Raw genomic sequence first — 19,665 nt, forward strand, 5'->3', positions numbered from 1 at the left:
AACGTAATTGACTACTTGGCATGTAGTGTAGTGGGAAAAACACTCAGCCACTTGACAAGATCTGCCTGATGTAAATCATTGTTGGCAATAAAAAAGAAAGAAGACAATCCATTGCATGGCCACATACCGGCACCGTGAACAAACATGCAAACGCGCATTCCCAACCATTTTTCTCAAGCACACTTTGTGCATAATAAATTTCGCAGCATAGGTCTAAATAAGAAGTGTCTAAAGAAGTATGCTGCACATAAAAAAAAAAACACATTATTTTCATTATTAATTACGGTTACGAAGTGTCACTTTGGCCTTTACAATTTTAAGCGCTGCACCTGAAGGGGCTGTGCTTTTTGAAACACACAAAACACGATCAAGATACCAGCAGGTACCAGGCACAGTTTCGACCACTTGAATGCCTCGTTAAACAGGTCAGAAAAATCGAGACATCAAATCAAAAATTCTCTTATTTTTTTTTTTCAAAAGTTAGGTCACGGGGATGGCCACAGCTATCAGACCATCTGACCTGTACTTTTAACTTATCGACAAGACTGTATCAAACTGGGAGCACGTAACCTCATTGTGAGTAAACTAATCAACGGTTCTTGGCAAACAGATGAACAGCCTGTTTTCAGCCCTCTGGCCATTGTTTTTCCACTACCTATGACAGCGCCAACTGGGGGTCAAAGCTAGCACGCTGCACTATTCAGAATAGCATGCTGCACTACTCAAATGCAATGTTCAAGTGAGCAGCACCCATGGCAGTGCCATTGAAAACGGCACAAGCACAGTGCACCGTGAGACACAGCTGATACACTGCAAAAGTACCGATGTCACTGTGCCGTCTGTCCAACAGGAAGTTATAAACTCTGCCGGCTACAGTAAAACTTTGATAGGCAACGTTGATGGGAAACGTCAGCAGGGGGGGGGGGGCAACGTCTGTGCAGTCGTAATATGGCCCACTTGACGAAGTCAAGGGTTAATGAGGTCTCGCGCAATGCTTGCAATGCCAGCACACACAGCATAGCTCGGGTACATGACAAATGGCACGTTCGAGTCTGCCAAAGCCATCGCACGACTTTTCCCCCCACCCCTCCTTGTGACAAGCTGCTGTTACTCTGCGTCAGCACCCACGATTGAAGGCATTCGCACCAGCAGTGAACGCACCCTGCTCCAAGACCGCGGAAAAATCATTCCTGCAACGATCAGGACATCAACATTTCGAGATGGGCACAATGTGCAAGACTGGAAATACATAGCATCTCCTCGACCTTTGGTAGCACACGATGGCAGCAGGATGGTGACAACGGGGAAGGGGAACCAACAAGTTGATGAGATTCTCTGACGTGGTTGGTCTCTCGACCGGCGAGCGACTGTTTAGTGGCCCATGTAGTGGCGCACGGGTGCCTGGGCCGAGCTGCTGGTGCCTTGGCTCGGCAAACTGCTGGATGCCAATGGCATGCGGAGCCGTTGCGCTGTGCGCCGCGCCTGCCGTACCTTAGGGTGTGTTGTGTCTTGTTCCCTGGAAAGGGGAATATGGGTGTGCGACTTGAAAATGTGATTTAGCATAAAGTGGCAAACACATGTACGTTAAAACCATCAAATCTGTCATACTATGTGTCCAAAGCATGCGCTCAAGCCTGCTGTAAGCATGTTGGACGCGATTGTTGGTACAGATCATTCAAATGACGGGCTTTTATGATTGTGTTTGCACTTTAAAGGGAGGGACACTAAAGAGAAACAATACATTAAACTAGTTTAGACGGATGAAGTATTTTTCAAAAATCCGAATTTCATAAGCTTTGTAGTAGCAGGCTGATTATTAGTAAAAGAATTGATGAAATTAGTTCTTTTTAAATTTTGTACTGTAAGCCCAGTGCCAAAGTCAGTTTGAAGTCACATGTTTCAAAATATTTTTTCGTATTTTGGCTGTTCTTGCTCAGCAAAATTTCCTGAAACTTGCTAAGTTCAATCTCTGACTCTTTTAGGATACAATGTATTAGTCCATCTTCACCAATACAGCCAACTTCGATTAATTCAACATTGACAGGGCCATTGAAATTGGTCGAATTATCCAGCAGGTCAGAAAAAATACAAAAACGCACTGCTGATTCATTTGACAGTATTTTCCCAAATTCTAACATGTCTCCAATTGGAACCCACACCCACATTTTTAAGGGTACACAGTAGAAAACTAACGTAAAAGTGTGATTAGGGCTCCTAAACAAAGCAGAAATCAAATGCACGCCCCATTTTCTAGCACGAAAAACTTTGCATGCCTCAGATTCTGGCAATAAGAAAAAGATGGAACAAACGAACTATACCCTCCATGAAGAACCACATGTCGTCCTCCGTATGATCCATAGTGCATTTCATATTCTGAATTTATCAAACGACTCCGCAACGATCACAAACGTGATGGTGGCCCACACCTAGACTAACCCTTTTTTTTGCTAATTAATCCTGCGACTCATGCCATTATCCAGAACACCAAGAACACGTCATGCAACTTGTTGCTGCTAGCTTAATATCTAAATAACATTTTAATGTGATCCTGCATTTAGACTGAAAGAAACCTGTCGTCATCATCATGTTATGGAAGAATTTCTGCCTACACAGCTCCCTGTACTAAAATTGAGGAAACTGTGGCGCTGCAATTGTTCAGCTGCCATGGCAACGATGTTAAACACATGAACTCGTCTGGTCTCCATGCTTGTGCCCGAGGCTTCCTTGTGGCTATATTTACTACGCTGTATCTGCCTTTATTGATCCAAGTTTCAAAGCAATCCTACTTTTCTAAATGCAGAACGCAAAAGGACTCTGCATGCATGCAGAACAACTGTGAATTGAAGCATTCATAATGCAATATTTTCTTTCAAATGATCAATCTGTAGTCACCGAACCATTCAAAGCCAGAAGGAGGAAGTTTAGGCAAAGCCATGTAATAACCATCATTCCCAAGACGGCTGGACTGCCATGCATGCAGTTGCCACAGACAATAGCGCCAGAGCTCTCTCTAGTAATTTTTGATGAAACTCTATGGCTCTGTCGCTATCACCATTGTGATGGCAATGGTGATGATGCTGGTTAGGCTGGCTGTGATGGTAGACTGTTGCGAATGGCGCAAATGCAGTTTTGGTTTCGGCTTCGTTCGGACTGCACTGTGCAGGCAATTTTCTGACGTATTTTCTTGGAAAAATAGGGAAAGGTCGACCAAGCGTCGATGCTAAACAACACAACGTCAATATAAATGGCGATTCAAATGATTAAATGTAGATTGTATCTCTCTATTCCATCTCTTTTTCATGTTCATTAATCACTCATTTTATATTTTATTCGAATCATATTTCACACGCAATTAGTGGACCTTATCTTTAGCGCCAACACTTGGTTGACCCTTTTTCTTCCTGGAAGTGGCTACAAGATAGTCATATCCCAGATACGTCAAACCCATGTAAGTCGGCAGTGAAGACCATGTCTTTAAAAACGCGAACTCGACGTGCGCGGCGAAAGCGTGGGGTGTGCGGGAACACCAGAGATACCCAGTACGAGTATGCAAGTTAGTGCATACTCGCCAAATTGTGCTATTGGTAAAAGATTGTGCACTCTATGAGTGTTTATGGCTAATTATCTCCTTTTTGATTATATGCTTAGTTGCCGATTACTGCTAAGTGTTCCCGGCATGTAGAGGTATCATTTGGTACCATGTTCATGTTCATACAACATCTACAAGTCATCTGACCGACCGTTTTTTTTTATGGAAGTGGTTACAAGATAGCCAGATTCCAGATATGCCAAACCCATGTGTCACCGAAGAAGACCTTGTTTTGAAAAAAGTATGCATTAGAATCTTGTAAATAACAATAATTCTTTGTGAGCTAGCACTTTCATTTTAAGTTCTTCCTGGGACAGGCCGGAAATAGGCGCTTGAACAGGAGAAGCAATTGTGTTCGACGCATTGACTGTACCTTAAGCGCCACCAATACAGACACTGCCACTATTCGAGTCGCCACTAGTATTACCATTGGGGTCAGGCGCGTGCGTGCTGACCAGCCGAGTGTGAGCTATCTGGCAAAGACCAATTTCAGGATTGAAATAAGGAATGTTTGGACCCATCCAAATGTATGGGTGCCAGCCAGGACCTGTGGTTGGGGTTTAATTGGCCAAAAAATTGAATTAACGGAAGTCTAATGTAGAAAGTTAACTAGGCCCGAGCGGGCACCGTAATATTATGACATCATGGCTAGCTGGTGTGAGAATTAGAAGGCGATGTCACCGTCAGTCTTTCATTTTTGCATCCTTCCTGGCTTACGGTATTTCCTCATACAGCAAGGGTTGTTGTTTTGGCAATGTAGAGAGATAGTTTACCAATACAGTGTCACTTGTTCTTCTCGCTAGTGTCTTTTTAAGGTGTACTTAAATCTAAGCACAACTCCACAGGCTTTTTACAGACTGTACTTTTCTGGCTTTTCCTCTTGCAAAAATATCAAGCCACTGCACACATCAACGCACTCGTCATGGTTCTGCAAGTGGCTCACCTGAAAAACGGTAGCAGCTTGACGAGTGTGGCTCTGTCGGGGCTGTCGATCAGCTCCTGCGATGTCTGCGTGAGGAAGTTGAGGACACTTCGCAAGTATCGTTGCAGCCGTTGACGTCTCTCTTCTACAACCTTGGCATCCTGGAATAACAGGGGGAACGACGACGACGACAAACCTTCACGTAAGTTTACCGTTTGCATGCCCCTGAATCTAACGCACAACCATCTTTTTTGTTTTAATGTAGAAAACTATTGTAAAAATGACATCAGGGCTCCTAATAACATTACCATGAATTTATAAGAGCTCTTAAACAAAGTAGTGTACATCTAACACGCATTCAATATTTAACAACAAAAGAAATAGCATACCTCTGATTCTGGCAAACAGGAAAAGACTAAACCAGTAAAGTTTACTTTCACACTTCTGCCTAACACATGCACAGCACTCTACAGTCAACAGTCCTTCCAAGCTAGTCTACAGTACAGTCAAACGCCTGTTTAATGAAGTTCTCAGGAAATCCAAAATCAATCGCTTTACAGGTAGCTTCGTTGTAACGGTTGCGCACTACCACTCAGAATAGAGTAGGTTAAGCACGTTCAACGAAAGATAAACTTTATTAACGTGGAATTTGGGTGAGACATAGTGAAAGAAGTCGCAAATTTTTTTTGTGCACACTTCATCTGACAGAATGGGTGACTGCAGCCAACCTTATTGCACCTAAGCTTGCAGGCTCCATAACAAAACGCAGGAACTAAGCAAAGTAAAACAGCAGATTGTCAAATACAAATATCGCCTCACTTGCCATCAAAATTCTTGGTTCGTTTACAGGACATTCATCACAGTTGCCTTCCTTGACATTCGCATCCTTTTCGCCTTAGTTGGCTTTGAAGACATTGCCAGTTCTCAGTTATGATTATATCACCACGTTGTCATCAAATGCAATGTACTTGTCAGGCATCACACCCACTGCTGCGTTACAACAGGCAGCGTACAAGTTTAGCAGTTTATGGAGCAGTGCAGCAGGACTACTTCTGATATCGGCACGATGGTCAAGTGCGCTGCTAGTGCTGCCGCTAGCGCAAAGTGCACCTTGGTGACGTCTGCGGAGGGCAGTGGCAACACCGCTATGTGGCTTTCGTTGTAAAGGAACAAATCAGCCATTGGGGATGCCTAAATTCTTTTGCTGTACAGGCAATTTCGTTTAGTGGTGTTCGTCGTAGAGGCGTTCAAAATACACATGAAACATAGGGATTCTGCCAAGACATAACCCAACAGGTGATTTCGCTGTAGAGGCATTCAACTATATAATTTTCTCAAAATGCTGACACTTTCTCTTTCAAATCTCTGCCTGCAGTGCAACACAGAGTTGCGTGCCAACTGCCAAAAGAAGGAGTCTTTTGGTGACCATTTCTCAGGCATTGCTAACCAGTGTCGGGCAGATAGTGAGAGGCAATCAAAATCTCAACTAACATTGAAAACGCAAGTGCTTATTTTCTAGGTCACATTTCCAGGTGCACAAGAGCTGACAGCACCTGCCAATGCGACCAGATCTTGAGGAAAGAAGCAGCTGAATGCGCTTTTGAAACAGAAAGAGCACCTCAAAAAGGTACTTTCAGGTGCTAAAAGCAAAAGTAAAACATATACAGGCATAAAATAGGCATTTATAGGCATCATAAAATTACTGCTAAACAAATTTTTAACCCATAATTCGTGCTCGTGCACTAAATAGGTGCAGCCTTGATACGTGGGAAGAAATGTGCATTTGCTTATAATTCGGTCTCTAGTGATAACACTAGCTCTGACAGGAAGCAAACGCTGTGAACGCGGTTTCACATTTGATTCCCTGCACAGGCAATTTTAGAGCACACCTCTTAGGCGGCCATTCATAAGGCGAATGTTGTCATCCTCGGTGTAACCGAGTGACGAGCAGAGCGAAGGATGAAGGTGAATGCGGAGCGCATCGGGAAATGAAGACAGTGATAGTGAAGAGAGCCCGAGGAAAGTGGAGGAGGAGGGCATGGCAAGAGCTTCAGAAGAGCGTAGTGCTGTGCAAGATGGGCTTCGCGGCGTTAATGGCTACGAGATGGCGCCAGAGTAGCGCGCGTCTGTTTACCAACGACGCCACCAATAACCATATATGGAAACAAAGAGCTGCATGATCAGAGGTCTGCCTGCGGCGAGGCAGTTGCACCACAATTCACTCCAATTGCAACGTGCTGCACGAGACAGATTGTCCATGCCAGCCAATATATTGCAAAATGAAAACACGTATAGAGATGCGCTCAAATTTTGCATTAGGGAGTATCGTAATCGTCAATGAATTTTTTGTGCCAATTTTCATGAGAAAAAAAATGTATATCAGTGGAATCTCATTTATACGATTCTGCATAATATGTTTTTTCTTATATACCATTTCTATTTCTTATGATTATGTTCAGATAATACGATTTTTGGATGATACGTTTTATTTTCCGGTTCCTGTGAAGATCGTACCAACGAGATTCCACTGCATATGCATGTGTTACATACAGTTAAATGCAGTAATCATTCAATGTTGGCTGCCATTTTCACTTCAAAATTTTCTAAGGGCAGGTTGAAAATAGGCATTTTTGACAAATCGCCTTATTTCAGCACATTCACTGTGCCCTAGCTCTGGCAAAGACAGATGTTGCAGCCAGTCAGGTCACGATTGAGGTCGCCACTTGGGTCAGGCACATTCGTGTCGACAAGCTAAGTTTAAATTCCGGTGAGGGCCAATTTGAGAATCGAAATAATGAAATACTTGGCTCTTAGAAATGTATGAGCACATAGAAATTTCATCATCAAATTGAGGGAACAATCCAATTAGCCAAAGTCGAATGAACCAGGGTGTCAGAACGAAGTGTTTTTTGTTCTGGTTTTAATTTTGTTCCACTGAAAAAAGTTCTGTTCCAGTTCTGCTCCGGAACGAAAAAAAAATGATCTGTAATGGTTCATAACGGTTTTGCAAAAATTTTCAAGCAAAGTAACAATAAAACATAGTATTTACTTTTCTAAATAATTTGAGAATAGCTTTCTCAATATTTATGTTCTCACTATATATCTCCAATATTTTTCTCTCAATTTATTTGGCTGTGCGGCTGTAACCGTGTTGCACATGGTTGGATACGATATAGCATGAATGTAATGCAGCTGACCCCGGGGGGCTTGCGCTAGTCTCGTCCTCAGTGAGGACGTGCTTGCTTCACGCTATTCGGGTTATTATGAATTCTGAGATCATGCTGAGTGCCTGAGTGAAGGCAGTAAGCATAATCTCAGAAGCAGCACGTTATCGAGTGTACTCACAGAAATGCGAGACCGCTGTTCCGATAAAACGAACTTAAATGAACATTAACTAATGATAAAGCGTCGGTAACAAAGTGTTGTACCCGAAGGAAAACGAAACGATAAGATCTTCAGTGCGCAGGCCCTGGGTTTTCTGCTACGATGCTGATCTGCTAGTGCACCAAGGCGGCAGGCTTAGATTAGTGAGCGCTTGACCAGCTATCGCTCATACTATCACTGCCTGAGATACGCGCTAATTCTCACGTTGCCTGACGTCGGTTGTTGCAGATTGCCAACTTTCCCCTTGAACCGAAAACCGATCAAAATATCTCAGTTTAACTACTGAACAAAACAATAAATACATTTTGGTTATGTTTTTGTTCCAGTCAAAAATATCGTTCTTTTTCGTTTCTCGTTTTTGCTTTTGTTTCGTTCCGACATGCTGGAATGAACAAAGTCTGCTTGTAGTTTGCATTTCTAAATCAGAAACCTTAGGAACTTTGAGTGCATGAGAAAAGCTTTTACTAGTTCTGATTTTCGTTGTGATGCATGTGTTTGCAGTTGTTCTGCGAGTTATTCCGACAAAAAAAGAAAAAAAATGTCAGAGTTGTTAGTTCAGCCTAAACTTGTCCACTTCTGACTACCCTGTATATTGCCTAATTTCACTCGCCCCTCCCACCCAAAACGATGAACTGATTTGCTCAGCAAACAACTTTCATGGCATACCTTGTTTGCCTATAGACTTTTTGGGTGGGAAGTCAAAGGAATAGATGACAGGGTTCTTCTTGCAGAGCTGCTTGTGCAGGGCGTAGAACTGCGAGTAGCGCCGGTACACGTTCCATTCGTCGTCCCTTATGCGCACATACACCTGCCAAGAGGAGTGTGCACGTGCAAAAGAAAAATGACACGTACAGCCAGCAAAATAAACCAGCAACAGTCATGTTGCTTCACACACAGCGCTTATTCAACAAGGCTTATTCAACCTCCGTGCCCAAACCCCAGGCCCGGTACGTTAGTCACGAATGTCACGAATCTCTACGCATTTTTTTTTTTTCGCATTTCGGACATGGTCAAGTAAAAGTTCGCAAAACATTCCAAGTTCAGCACTTTGAAACCTTTAGATACAATGTACTCCATGTTTTCTGATAAAAATTAAACTAGGCCTGTGCTGTGTCCAAATCTACGACGTCACGCCAAGCTGGTCCGGGGACTTTAAGGTGGTGTCGCCACCCGTCCCAAGTTTCTCGTACCCTTTCTGGCATACCAAGCGTCTTATCGTAGTCAGAGTGGTTTTTTTTTGGTATTGTGGAAGGGTAATTTGCCATACTTTAAAAGAATTTTTCTCTTTTCCGCTATGTAAAGGTCAATCCACATTACACACTTCTACCGGCTTTGCCTGGTATTGCATCGCTCTGCTTCTACATGGAACGAGACAACAAGCCGAAATGCTGACTGGATCCTGCAGATCTTGACATTGGCTGGTGGAACAAATGTGCGAGAGCTTGAGGCTGGGGCTGAGGAGTGGCATATCGAGGCCGAAGTGTTGCAACTTACAGCATCCTGCTGCATCGACATCAAGGAAAGCAGGTAACATCAGCCAACGCTGGTAAAAATGCCGGTACCAAGATCTGGAGCACTCAGTGTTTTGGCCTGCCGCTTTGATGTAGACAATAATCAAGAGTTTAATGGAAACTTGTCTGACAAGGAACAAACATGGTGAAATGAAACAAACACTTGCGGAAATCTAAAAATAATGAAATTACTAGGGTGTGCGAATATTTGAAACGTTCGAATATTATCGATTATTAAATTTTTCATATTTGTGTTCGGTTCGGAAATGTTTGAATATTTGGTTGGATACGAATATTCAAATCAAATCGAATATATTGCTGGCTCTGCGGGTGCAAACACAGTTCTTAGCAATTGTTTCTATCTAGTCTAAGAATACTGGGGTGATGTGCTTAATTTTGTGGCGATTTTGTGCTGCTCGCGAAATTTCGCCTGTAAAGCATACTTAGCCGCTAAACCTCTATACTTTGCGGGAAAGCCAGCCTCTCAGCAGCAAAAGGCACAGCGAGGGTGCGCACTTTTTTTTTTTTTTTCTTTTTTAAACAGCGGAGCTGTTAAAGCCGGGCTTAATGTGTCTGTTGAATCCAAAAAACCCCCTCGCCGAGCGATGAGTGCGTCACCGTGGCAACCGGGCCCAGCTGGTGTGAGGTCACGCATTGACGCCGCCAAGCCGCGCCTAGTGATGACGTTGACGCAACACTTGTGCCCGCTCCTGCCCAACCATGTATAGCTCTACCTAGTTGCGCCGAGCTCTTCTCTGCCGCGCCAAGCCGTGACATCACTGCGCAGCACATGATTGACTCTGCCAATAGCTACTTGTGTCACCGCACCAAAAAAAAAAAAAAAAAGGCAGTGACATGAGTAGCTGTATATAAAGGCTGACCCTCGTGTCGCGGATTCGAGCTTGGTGTCGCCATGGGTAGACCCAAGAAATACACACTCCTGAGGAAGAAGCTGCGCAAAAAAGAATGGCGTCTCCAAGCCATGTCGGAAAACAATTGTTGACAGAGAGCAAATGCAGAATACCGGGCTAACGAGGAAGCAAAACAGCGTCGACGAGCTGATGATGATCCCGAGTATCTCGAAAGAAGATGACAACGGCAGCGGGAATACAGGCGGAACAAGTGGGAATTTAGTCCTCGCTGACCTCAGAAAAGCCATTGAATAACAGAAAATACAGCTCCACTGTGCCTTTAGCCTAGCAAACAGCAATGCCGTGCAAAGCTAGCCACCGTTTTTCTTTTTCCCTTCTTTTTTTCAGCGCCACCCCCAATTCTGAGCTTATTGCTTGACAGCAAGTGTGATGAGTGACAAATGGCACAGGGTCAAATGCTTCCGAGTTTACGGGCATTTGATGCGGTATAATAAGCTACAGGCTGGTGAGCACAGCTGGCGAGAATTACTAAATTTTGCAAATTTACATGAGCCAAATGCACAATGTTTTAGAATAACGGCTTACTAGTCTAGTTTTTTTACATTGACAATGCAACTGCAATGTTACAACATAACAAATTAATTCAACTTGCTAATACATGTGCATATCATTATTCGATATTTGAAGCTAAGTATTCAATTCGTGTTCGCAAATTTTAATATTCGCACACTCCTAGAAATTACCAAAACAGGACATTTCAGAGCCCATACGAGACGTCAGTGTAATGTGACTTCCCTTATTAACAGTTGGCAGCGAAGGCAATGACCCTCACTTAAGTGCGTGTGAGATTGCGCAGACTACACACCAAGCGATAAACAGGACAAATGGTTATCTGGATGACATCTATGCACGCACATTGTGCAATCTCACTCATACTTATGTGAGGGCCATTGCCTTTACTGTGCATTGTGAGCAAGGGAAGTCACGGCACACTTTACATTTTGTATGGGCCCCAAAATATTAAGTTTTAGTCATTTCATTTTGTTTAGATTTTGGCTTGTGTTTGCTTTATTTTATGAAGTAGATGCTAAGCAGCACAAGACCAGCTGGCACTTTTAGAAATCCAAAATGCTGGTTGGCCTTCCAGGGAATTGTTTTTTGATACTCAATCACAGAAGTCTGCTAACATCCCGCAGAATGCAATCGCATTAAAACGCTGAAATTTCTCTGCACTGTACTTGCCTGGTAGACGTGGAATGCGTGCGACTGGTGCCCAGCGAGGAATGCCGAGGGGATCCACAAGTTGATGAGCGGCCTCAGAGATGCACTCTGCGACGACCTGCACGCGAGGACACAAGGTCACAGACTCGCTTTTTCAAGCACAGTTCCAAGAAGGCGACACGCTTAAATAAAAGGGGGAGAGTAGAGCCAGAAAGGATGACTCACGCATCATAGTCCGACGTCACACTCAGGTCATCATCGGAAGTCTGGTTTTCGTCAGGCAGCTGAAATGGGAATTTCCGTGGATGCAAGGAACCGCTTTGAATGGGCAACAAACGTGGCATGCATGAAGTGGAATCTCAGCTGCAAACTGAAGCTTATTTTTTCGTCCCGGTGCTACCAAGAAGAAACGCACCAAGGAATGCTGAACCAGGCAGCAGGACAGTGTGATCACAACAGAGCGCTCACCGTTCCACGCAAGTCGGTGAGCTCCTCGCGTAGCCTGCGAATTGTGGCATTCGCGGAAGAGCAGCAGACGATGCAGCCGCTCGTTGAACTCCATCAGTTCCCCGTGCATCTCGGCAACCTGTGGACAGTGACCCCAGCACAAGCTCGCGATGGATGAACATTGCGATGGATGACCATTGCACAGTGCTGAAAATCAACAGGTTTGTCAAGAATGATGCTATGTTGACTTATTGTGTATGTGAACATAACAGGGCCACAAATATGAGGCGCAAGCTCCGACTATAGGACGAGAGAAAAATGCCAGAGAGAAAAAGATTGTTATTACAATCGCAACACTATTTGATGCCACTTAAGACATGACATGCTATGCATCACCCAAAACGGCAATATAGCTGGCTGGATGATGACAATAGACAGCATGGTTCAGGACAGTGAAGACTGCGATGAACATGGCGACAGCCTGATCATCACAGCACGACACACTCTTCAGATGACAGCATTTGGCAACCGTACAACAAAGCTACTCCAATGTTCCATCCAGTACAAACTTATTGCACTGTTGTCTCTAACTTACTCTATGATGATGATAGCAGTACTAGATGTCAAATACATTGTCATCATTTTGACATGAGGCAGCAGTCCATTATAGCTCTAGCGGTAAGCTTGATGTCTCTGTATGCGGTACATTTATTCTAGTCATCACCTCTGCTCAACATCTCATGCCAGTGCCTTGTAAAGGATTAAATCGCCAAGGATTAAATGTGCGCAGTTTGTTGTGTCCATGACCTGCTTTAGACGTCAAACTTAAACTTGACCTTAAAGAGCAGTGTTGGTCCTAATGGCCTCTCTAAAGCCACTCTCGGATGTGCATGGCAAAGCAAGTGCCCGTGTGGACCGAGACAGCAATTAGTGCAGTTCAGCAGTCTCCGTACCTGAACCAACTTCTTCTCGTACTCGCTGGCCTCAAACTGGTGGTCAATGTGTGGCTTGGCATCCGGAATGGCTGGCTCAACATCTCCCACCCATGTTGCGCAGTTCTGAAACAAGAACACAAGACAAGGTATCAGACGTAGGCAACCCAACATGACAAACTCTCAATGTGGAACAGCACCGAAGTAGCTACTATAATGTGCAAGATGAACCTAAGAACCCCTTGGCTGCCTATGAATGTGTGCTCAGTGTGACCGCAGAACAAATGGCAATGCATGTCGATTGGCAATGCATAAACGGAAAGCATGAAGAAGACTGCAGCTGTGTTCAGAAGCTTCACTCTAAAAAAAAAGTTTACACCTTTTGGGTTGCATCTTGTCCCCAAATAATAATCATCATGTCTTGCTTGCATTTCCTTTCTTTAAAACTCTATGTTCAATGCTTTTCTGTTAGACTGCTATGTCATGCTGATAACGTATATGCTGTCAGTGACCTGAAAGTACCGGGTGTGCAGTGCTAAAGAACTAAAGGTATCCAAGATGGATGACGATTATTGTTTTGGGATGAGATAAGGCCCCCCTTGGTGCAACTTTACAGAGTGTTGACAGAAAGTCACAGAAGGTGGTATAGTTAGTTGTAAATTGCAGTGTGTGCGGCCTAAGTCAGCAACCTGAACGAGCTTGAATTACAGCTGCCGTGTTATTTGAAACACCAAGCAGACATGACAATGCGGTGCTGTTGCGCGGAGAGCTCATCGATGAAAGAATTGTTTGTGAAGCTTGCACCATCAGATGCACACTATGTGGTTGTGGCGTGCCAATTTCTCTGCAGTCATCTAGTGAGGAGTTTCATGCAGGTACTGATCCTACTTTACTCTACTTATGGTGGCACTGTAAAACTGGCTGATATACAGGCTGAACAGCAGGGTGTAAATATACTGTGCGACACATGAAATCGATTTTCCGAAGCAGGGCCGAGCTCGACTGGTGCGCCCTGCCGTGACGGAAGTCGCGTTGCTCTCCACTGTGTGTCGCTCTCCGTGCGTGAAGGCGCGCGTCCCCCGCGCGAAAGGCGCACTTTCACCTCGCACATACGTCGCGCGGTGGACAATTTTATCACCCTTGGACTCATGCTCCCGTCTCATGCTCCTCCTTCGCATCGCCTTCATTGATATCCTCTCCCGTCGGTGGGCGCACCTCGTTGAGAAGTGTGCTGCGCTACCGCCCTTGTCCGGCGAGATTTTCAGCGGAAGCCGCATTATAACCGGTATTTCGTCTCACGCGGCTGCACTGTAAGCGTAGCGTATACATAGAGTTCTATGGGAGGGTAAACTGGAGTCGGAAAAGGCCGCGTTGTACGCCAGTTCGGCGCGATAAAACGTTACGTTATAAGTGATCTATACTGTAAATGCTTTTACGTGCGCATGCCTGAGTGAGTTCACCTCCGACTCTTTAATTTAGCTAGTTTTAATCGTGTTTCGATGATACGAATTTCGGCTAATGGTTCGTATCATCGAGATTTCACTGTATTCCAGCCTCGACAAGCCCTGCAGCCGAACACTTACCTTCGTGGGCTGCCAGGCCATCCCGTTTCAGCATCTGCACGGCTGCTATGTACTTTTTGAGTGGTGCTTCAACAGCTGGTTTTCCCTGCACACAACCGACAGAGTTTTGATGTTGAACAACTGCAAACAACCAGCCTTACAGCAAGCCAAATGCAAAGTATGAGAGAGAGATAGAATAGAGAAAAGGCAGAGAGGTTAACCAGAAAAGTTCAGCTTATGTCCCTGCACGAAGGGAAAGAGAGAAGAAATTTAAAAAGATAGTGAGAAAAATGAGTGGCAAAATGCAAATCAGTGCACAAAATTCTGAGGCAGCTATTCTGATGTCACTATCAGCGCCTATTTCGCAGGCCCATAAACTGCAGGAAGCGAATTAGAGCTCTGGCTGCCTTTTGCGCATATTCTCTTGATCTGACAGTGACCAGCTGTTCAAAGACTCTAATGCAGTACACAGCACACCTCCCTCTTTCGACTACAACGTGGGCAGATGCGCAGAAGATTGAGCAGGTGTATGCGCAGCCAAGAGGTCCAAAGATGCAGAGTCGCTTGTGCTACACCGGCAGCCAGGTGCACCAGTTACACGAACATCATCACACCGGAGCATCCACAAAAAAAACAAAAAACATGCACATCCCACACACTGTGAAAATCGGTGTAAGCCAAACGCTGTTTTGTCCCACGCTCGCGATAAACTTTTCATCGTTAATTACTTTATTAATATGAATGTGCATTTCAAATGTTTCAGAGCCCGAACTGCCAAGAGCAACGAGCAGCAATGCTGAGAATTAAGCGCACGTTAGAAGCCTGCACCAGAGCATTGGACTATTTAGCTTGGGTACCGTGGTTCGAATCGCACCATCAGACATGTAAATATATTAAAGTGAAGCTTTTGTTACCCATCTCTTGGCTATTTGACGTGTTGTCGTGGTCGTTGTCCATCTTGCGAAGTAGAAGCTGTCACTACGCTAGCCACTTTAGGTGATACGACCACTTTGGCAAGGTTTCTCATGACTTGGCACCATACGCATTGCCATATACCGTATTTATTCGAATCTAGGCCGATAGTTTTTTTTTAAACAATCATATACGAAACTCTAGGGTCGGCTTAGATTCGAAGATTTTGAAAAGAGTGCCAGTATTTAACTGAAACTGATAAATATGGTGCATAGTTAGTGCCATCTAGAAAAGTCAGTATCGCAGCCGTTACTAGCCGCGCCAGTAGCTAACTGAAGTACACGAGCGAAGTGGCCATTTTTACCTGTGTCGTATCGGTATGGTGTAGCATCGGCGGGCGCCGTGACGTTATTGTAATGGCACCAAACAGGCGATGCCACTATAGTGCCACTTTCTAAGGAACAATTGTGCTAACCGCAGAGGCATCGTCAAATGTTCAAGCCGGGCGGAACTTCAGCATCGATGAGAAAAACGTCTGTCGTTGGAGGGGGCAACCGGAGATGATTTTTGTGTGCGCTGCAACGAGGATGACATTTACACAGGAACTTTGATCGTGCACTCCTTCAAAACGTGCAACATCTCTAATGCGCTTGATGGTACTGAATATGGTGCACTGTTTGAAAATGGCAGCGATAAGGAAGATAGCGACAAGGCTAGCAGCAATGATGAAGTAGAATGAGCTCGGCATGTTCATATTCAATAAATGCTGTTTTCATTTTATGAACCCTGTCCTCGCTTTTTTGTTCAGCCTACATTTGAGGTTTCTTCTTTTTTTTTTTTTTTTTGGCTTCGGACTTTGAATCGGAGTCGTCGGCTTAGAATCGGAGTCGTCCTAGATTTGAGTAAATATGGTATGCGTCACAGTGTATATGGAGCTGTGCCAAGCTCACTATCTTCGCACAGTGCCAGGAATGCTACTGGCTGTTTCTTTCAATGCGTCTGATGCCAAGTCACGCAAAATCTTGCAAAGCTGATACAGTCAATAACCGATTTCTCGGACATGCCTGATAATTCTAACACCCTCCCAGCACCGCCACATGTCCTATGGCACATGTGGTGGTGCTGGGAGGGTGTTCGAACTATAGAGTCAATGTACAAGGACGTCTGAAACCTTTCGCCGTTCTTTGCCGTGACCACAGGTTCGAAACGGCATTACCTGAAGCCACCACTGCTGTTATTTTTATTATCTCACAGCTTAAAACAAGCGCTCTTGTGCACCAATCAGCTGGCAGTCGTAGTAGTCGTTTTGTGCTAGCATTAGACCTAGCTAATTCGACGTTTGCTGTCAAGCTTCCTGCTGTTCGGTGCCGTGTTTTCATAGGATTCCCAGCTGTCAGCAATGGCGCCGACACCTTCATCATGACGATGGCGTCGAACGCGAAAAAGCACGACAAGGGTCATAGTGCCGGTTCCCAAAAGTACACAATGTACTGCAGTGAAGCATATCGAGAGTGCAAAGGGGCTACTGTCACAGGACATAAATGTGTTCCTTAATTACACACGTGCGCACCTGCCATCTCCTGTTACAGTGCGAGCACCGAGGCGCCAAATAATTGTAATGGTGGGCCTGAAAAGCTGTTTCGGACGTGCCTGTGGCGATTTGAGCCCTTGAGGGCAGTTAAGGCACGCATTAGTTTTTTCAGAGTGAACAATTTTTTGGGGACGTTTTCACGGTAGTGTAGCGTCACCGAAAGTGATCCCCTGACTACGCCACTGCAGCTGATGACAGTTATGGGCAGGTTATGAGACGCGTTCATCATCGAAATCAGCTGGCATTTCGTATTGTGATGTGCCTCTTTGTCTTGCCAGCTCATCGAAGCTTCGCTTACACCAATTCTCGCAGTGCATGAGATCAGCATGATCTTTTTTTAAATCGGGAGATTGGCTTGTGGCAATCCCCTGCAGAGATGCTCCCCCCCCCTTGCCAAGGATCTGACCAACCCATGCAAAACCCTGGGCAAGCAAGCAAAGAAAGTGTCTCTCTAACTTACCTGGTGAGTGTCTGTATTCGGGACTCCTGTCTGTCCAGCCGCTCATTGGTCTGCTTCTCGGCCTCCCGGGCGTCGGCCCGTAGTTTGGCACTAACTTCACTCTCCTGCTCCACCATCCTCCTCAGGGTACTGCGCGATGTGATGGCAATGAAGTGAGTTCAACAAGCGACAAGAACTGGGCTCTCACATGCACGGTAGTGCGACATCAAAAGTTATGTTGAACTTCTTACAGATGCTACCAGTTTTAAGTTGTAAGACAATGTTGTACACAATATGAACCCACTCCACCAGCAAATACATAAAGCATACTTGAGTGGATTTGATGGTTTCCTACTTTACTTCTTTCACGTGGAGATTGCAACTGCCACAATGACCGTACCAAAGTCAGTATTGAACTTGTGATATTTAATGCAGGAAAAGACTATTCAGTGCCAAAGACTTGTATGGCTGGAGGCACAACAAGTGTACAGTTACATGGGCTTTACGTGGATTCAGAATTACAACTGAGCGTTGTGCAGTTTCACAGTTTATAGTTGAGAAGAAAAGTTTCGAGACCACTGCATCAGTAAAAAAATCTAAATTTCTTCTACCACGGCTTTGCAACATGGAATTGGTTCAAACATTTGCATTTGTCATACATGGGCATGCAGGTTGTACCACTTGACTTCAGCTGGCATGCTCAGGTTGCGAAGAAATCTTTTCTCAGCACCATTGGTCTCTGAACTTTTGCTTGTGACTGTAACACACCACTGAAAAGCTCTCTCTCCTTTCTCCACATCTTTCGTTTATGAATCTGCCAACCTTTGTCTTCTGACACTCTTGATTTCCTTGCTTGTTGCAGGATAGTTCAGGCGCTCTCAATTCAGTGAGGCAGTTATGATGCTAGTGCCTTCACTCATCCTTGCTTCCCTTTGTCTTCTGACTCACTGCCACTAATCATCCATTTCACTCATTCATTCAGTCAATGAATAACCAAAAATTAAAATGTAGCACTCACGTATTCTCCTGTTCGACATCTTTGACTTGCTGAGTCATGACGAGCAGAGCTTGCTTGAGCTCATCTGTAATTTAAGGAAGGCAGTAACGATCAGCCAGTCTGCCCCGATGCTCAAAACATTGCCACCAGTAAAAATCCTGTGTCATTGAACTGATGGCAAACATTTTTTCATAATGTCACTGCGGCATCACCTGTGACACCAGCAATCAAAATTTGATTAACTCTAAAGCAACTCATCGACCATGAGGGATTTTGGAGTGGGGGGCTCTGGATTGATTTTGATGGGCTGTGGATTGATTTTGATCATTTGGGAGTCCTTGACGTGCACCTAAATCTGAACAAGCATTTTTTTGTAAGTTTTTTTCTCCATCAAGATGCAGCGCCGAAAATCAAACCTGCGCAGCCATACAGCCGGCAGCAGAATGCCATGGGCACTGAGCCATTGAAACAGGGAGACGGGAGAAATTGAAGTTGACAGCACGATCAATGGGAAGAAACAAAAATTTTAGGCGCAACCCATCTACGATGATTAAGTTAAGCGAGAGCCCCATTCACACAGCACGCATGCTTCATCCAACTTCCATTACAGCCGATTGAGCGGAGCATGACGGTGCACCCGTTTGTCTTTGTCACTTTTGCAGCCAAACTCACTGCATGTCTCTGGACACCTTTGAACTCCATGAACCCCACATATGCGAGCCACACATGCATGTTGTGAAAGTGTGGTCGTGGCGATGCCCTTTCGCTCTAGTGTCACACGTATTTTGCCCCCGCACGTATTACAGCCTGCCTGCCGAAAAAATACGGGCAGGTTTTTAAGCAATAACCGAAGCTCACAATATCTTATTACACTATTATAAAAGACGCCTTTCTTTTTTCAAGAAAACTGGGGCGAAAACCGCCTGCACTGTGCTATCAGACAGGAAACCAAAAGCGCCTTTGCGGCATTTGTATGCTTTACCACACAGCACAGGTGTAATGCGGCAAAGCTGACTTTCGGAACCCGGTTGCCATTATGCAACACACATACAATCCAATTTTCTTGCTAAAAAAATTGGGCGCACATTAGATTTCTATTTTGTTAAGAAGCTTCAATATTATTTCGACATTAGTTTTCTACTTTGGACACAAAGAAAGTGGGCCTGGGTTTGATTCGGGGCATGTTAGAATCAGGAAAATGCTGTCAAATGTATCAGCGATGTGTTTTACCATTTTTTTCCTGCGTCTTGTTTAATTTGACCCGCTGTATGATTAGATCAATTTCG

At 44.6% G+C, this 19,665-nt stretch overlaps 1 protein-coding gene across 1 annotated transcript in view; it reads right to left on the reverse strand.

Moving 5' to 3' along the window:
• Window positions 1–250: 250 nt before the first annotated feature.
• LOC119454185 (sorting nexin-29-like) overlaps window positions 251–19,665 on the reverse strand; it is a 41,976-nt gene continuing 22,561 nt past the window's right edge. The window contains 12 exon segments of the mRNA XM_049667969.1: window positions 251–1,516; window positions 4,533–4,676; window positions 8,567–8,703; window positions 11,521–11,617; window positions 11,725–11,783; window positions 11,968–12,015; window positions 12,017–12,085; window positions 12,900–13,004; window positions 14,475–14,524; window positions 14,527–14,546; window positions 17,404–17,532; window positions 18,401–18,464. Coding sequence (XP_049523926.1) covers window positions 1,372–1,516; window positions 4,533–4,676; window positions 8,567–8,703; window positions 11,521–11,617; window positions 11,725–11,783; window positions 11,968–12,015; window positions 12,017–12,085; window positions 12,900–13,004; window positions 14,475–14,524; window positions 14,527–14,546; window positions 17,404–17,532; window positions 18,401–18,464 — 1,067 coding nt within the window. The 3' untranslated portion in view covers window positions 251–1,371.

The sequence above is a fragment of the Dermacentor silvarum genome, chromosome 5 (assembly GCF_013339745.2).
Source record: "Dermacentor silvarum isolate Dsil-2018 chromosome 5, BIME_Dsil_1.4, whole genome shotgun sequence".
Classification (NCBI taxonomy): Eukaryota; Metazoa; Arthropoda; class Arachnida; order Ixodida; family Ixodidae; genus Dermacentor; species Dermacentor silvarum.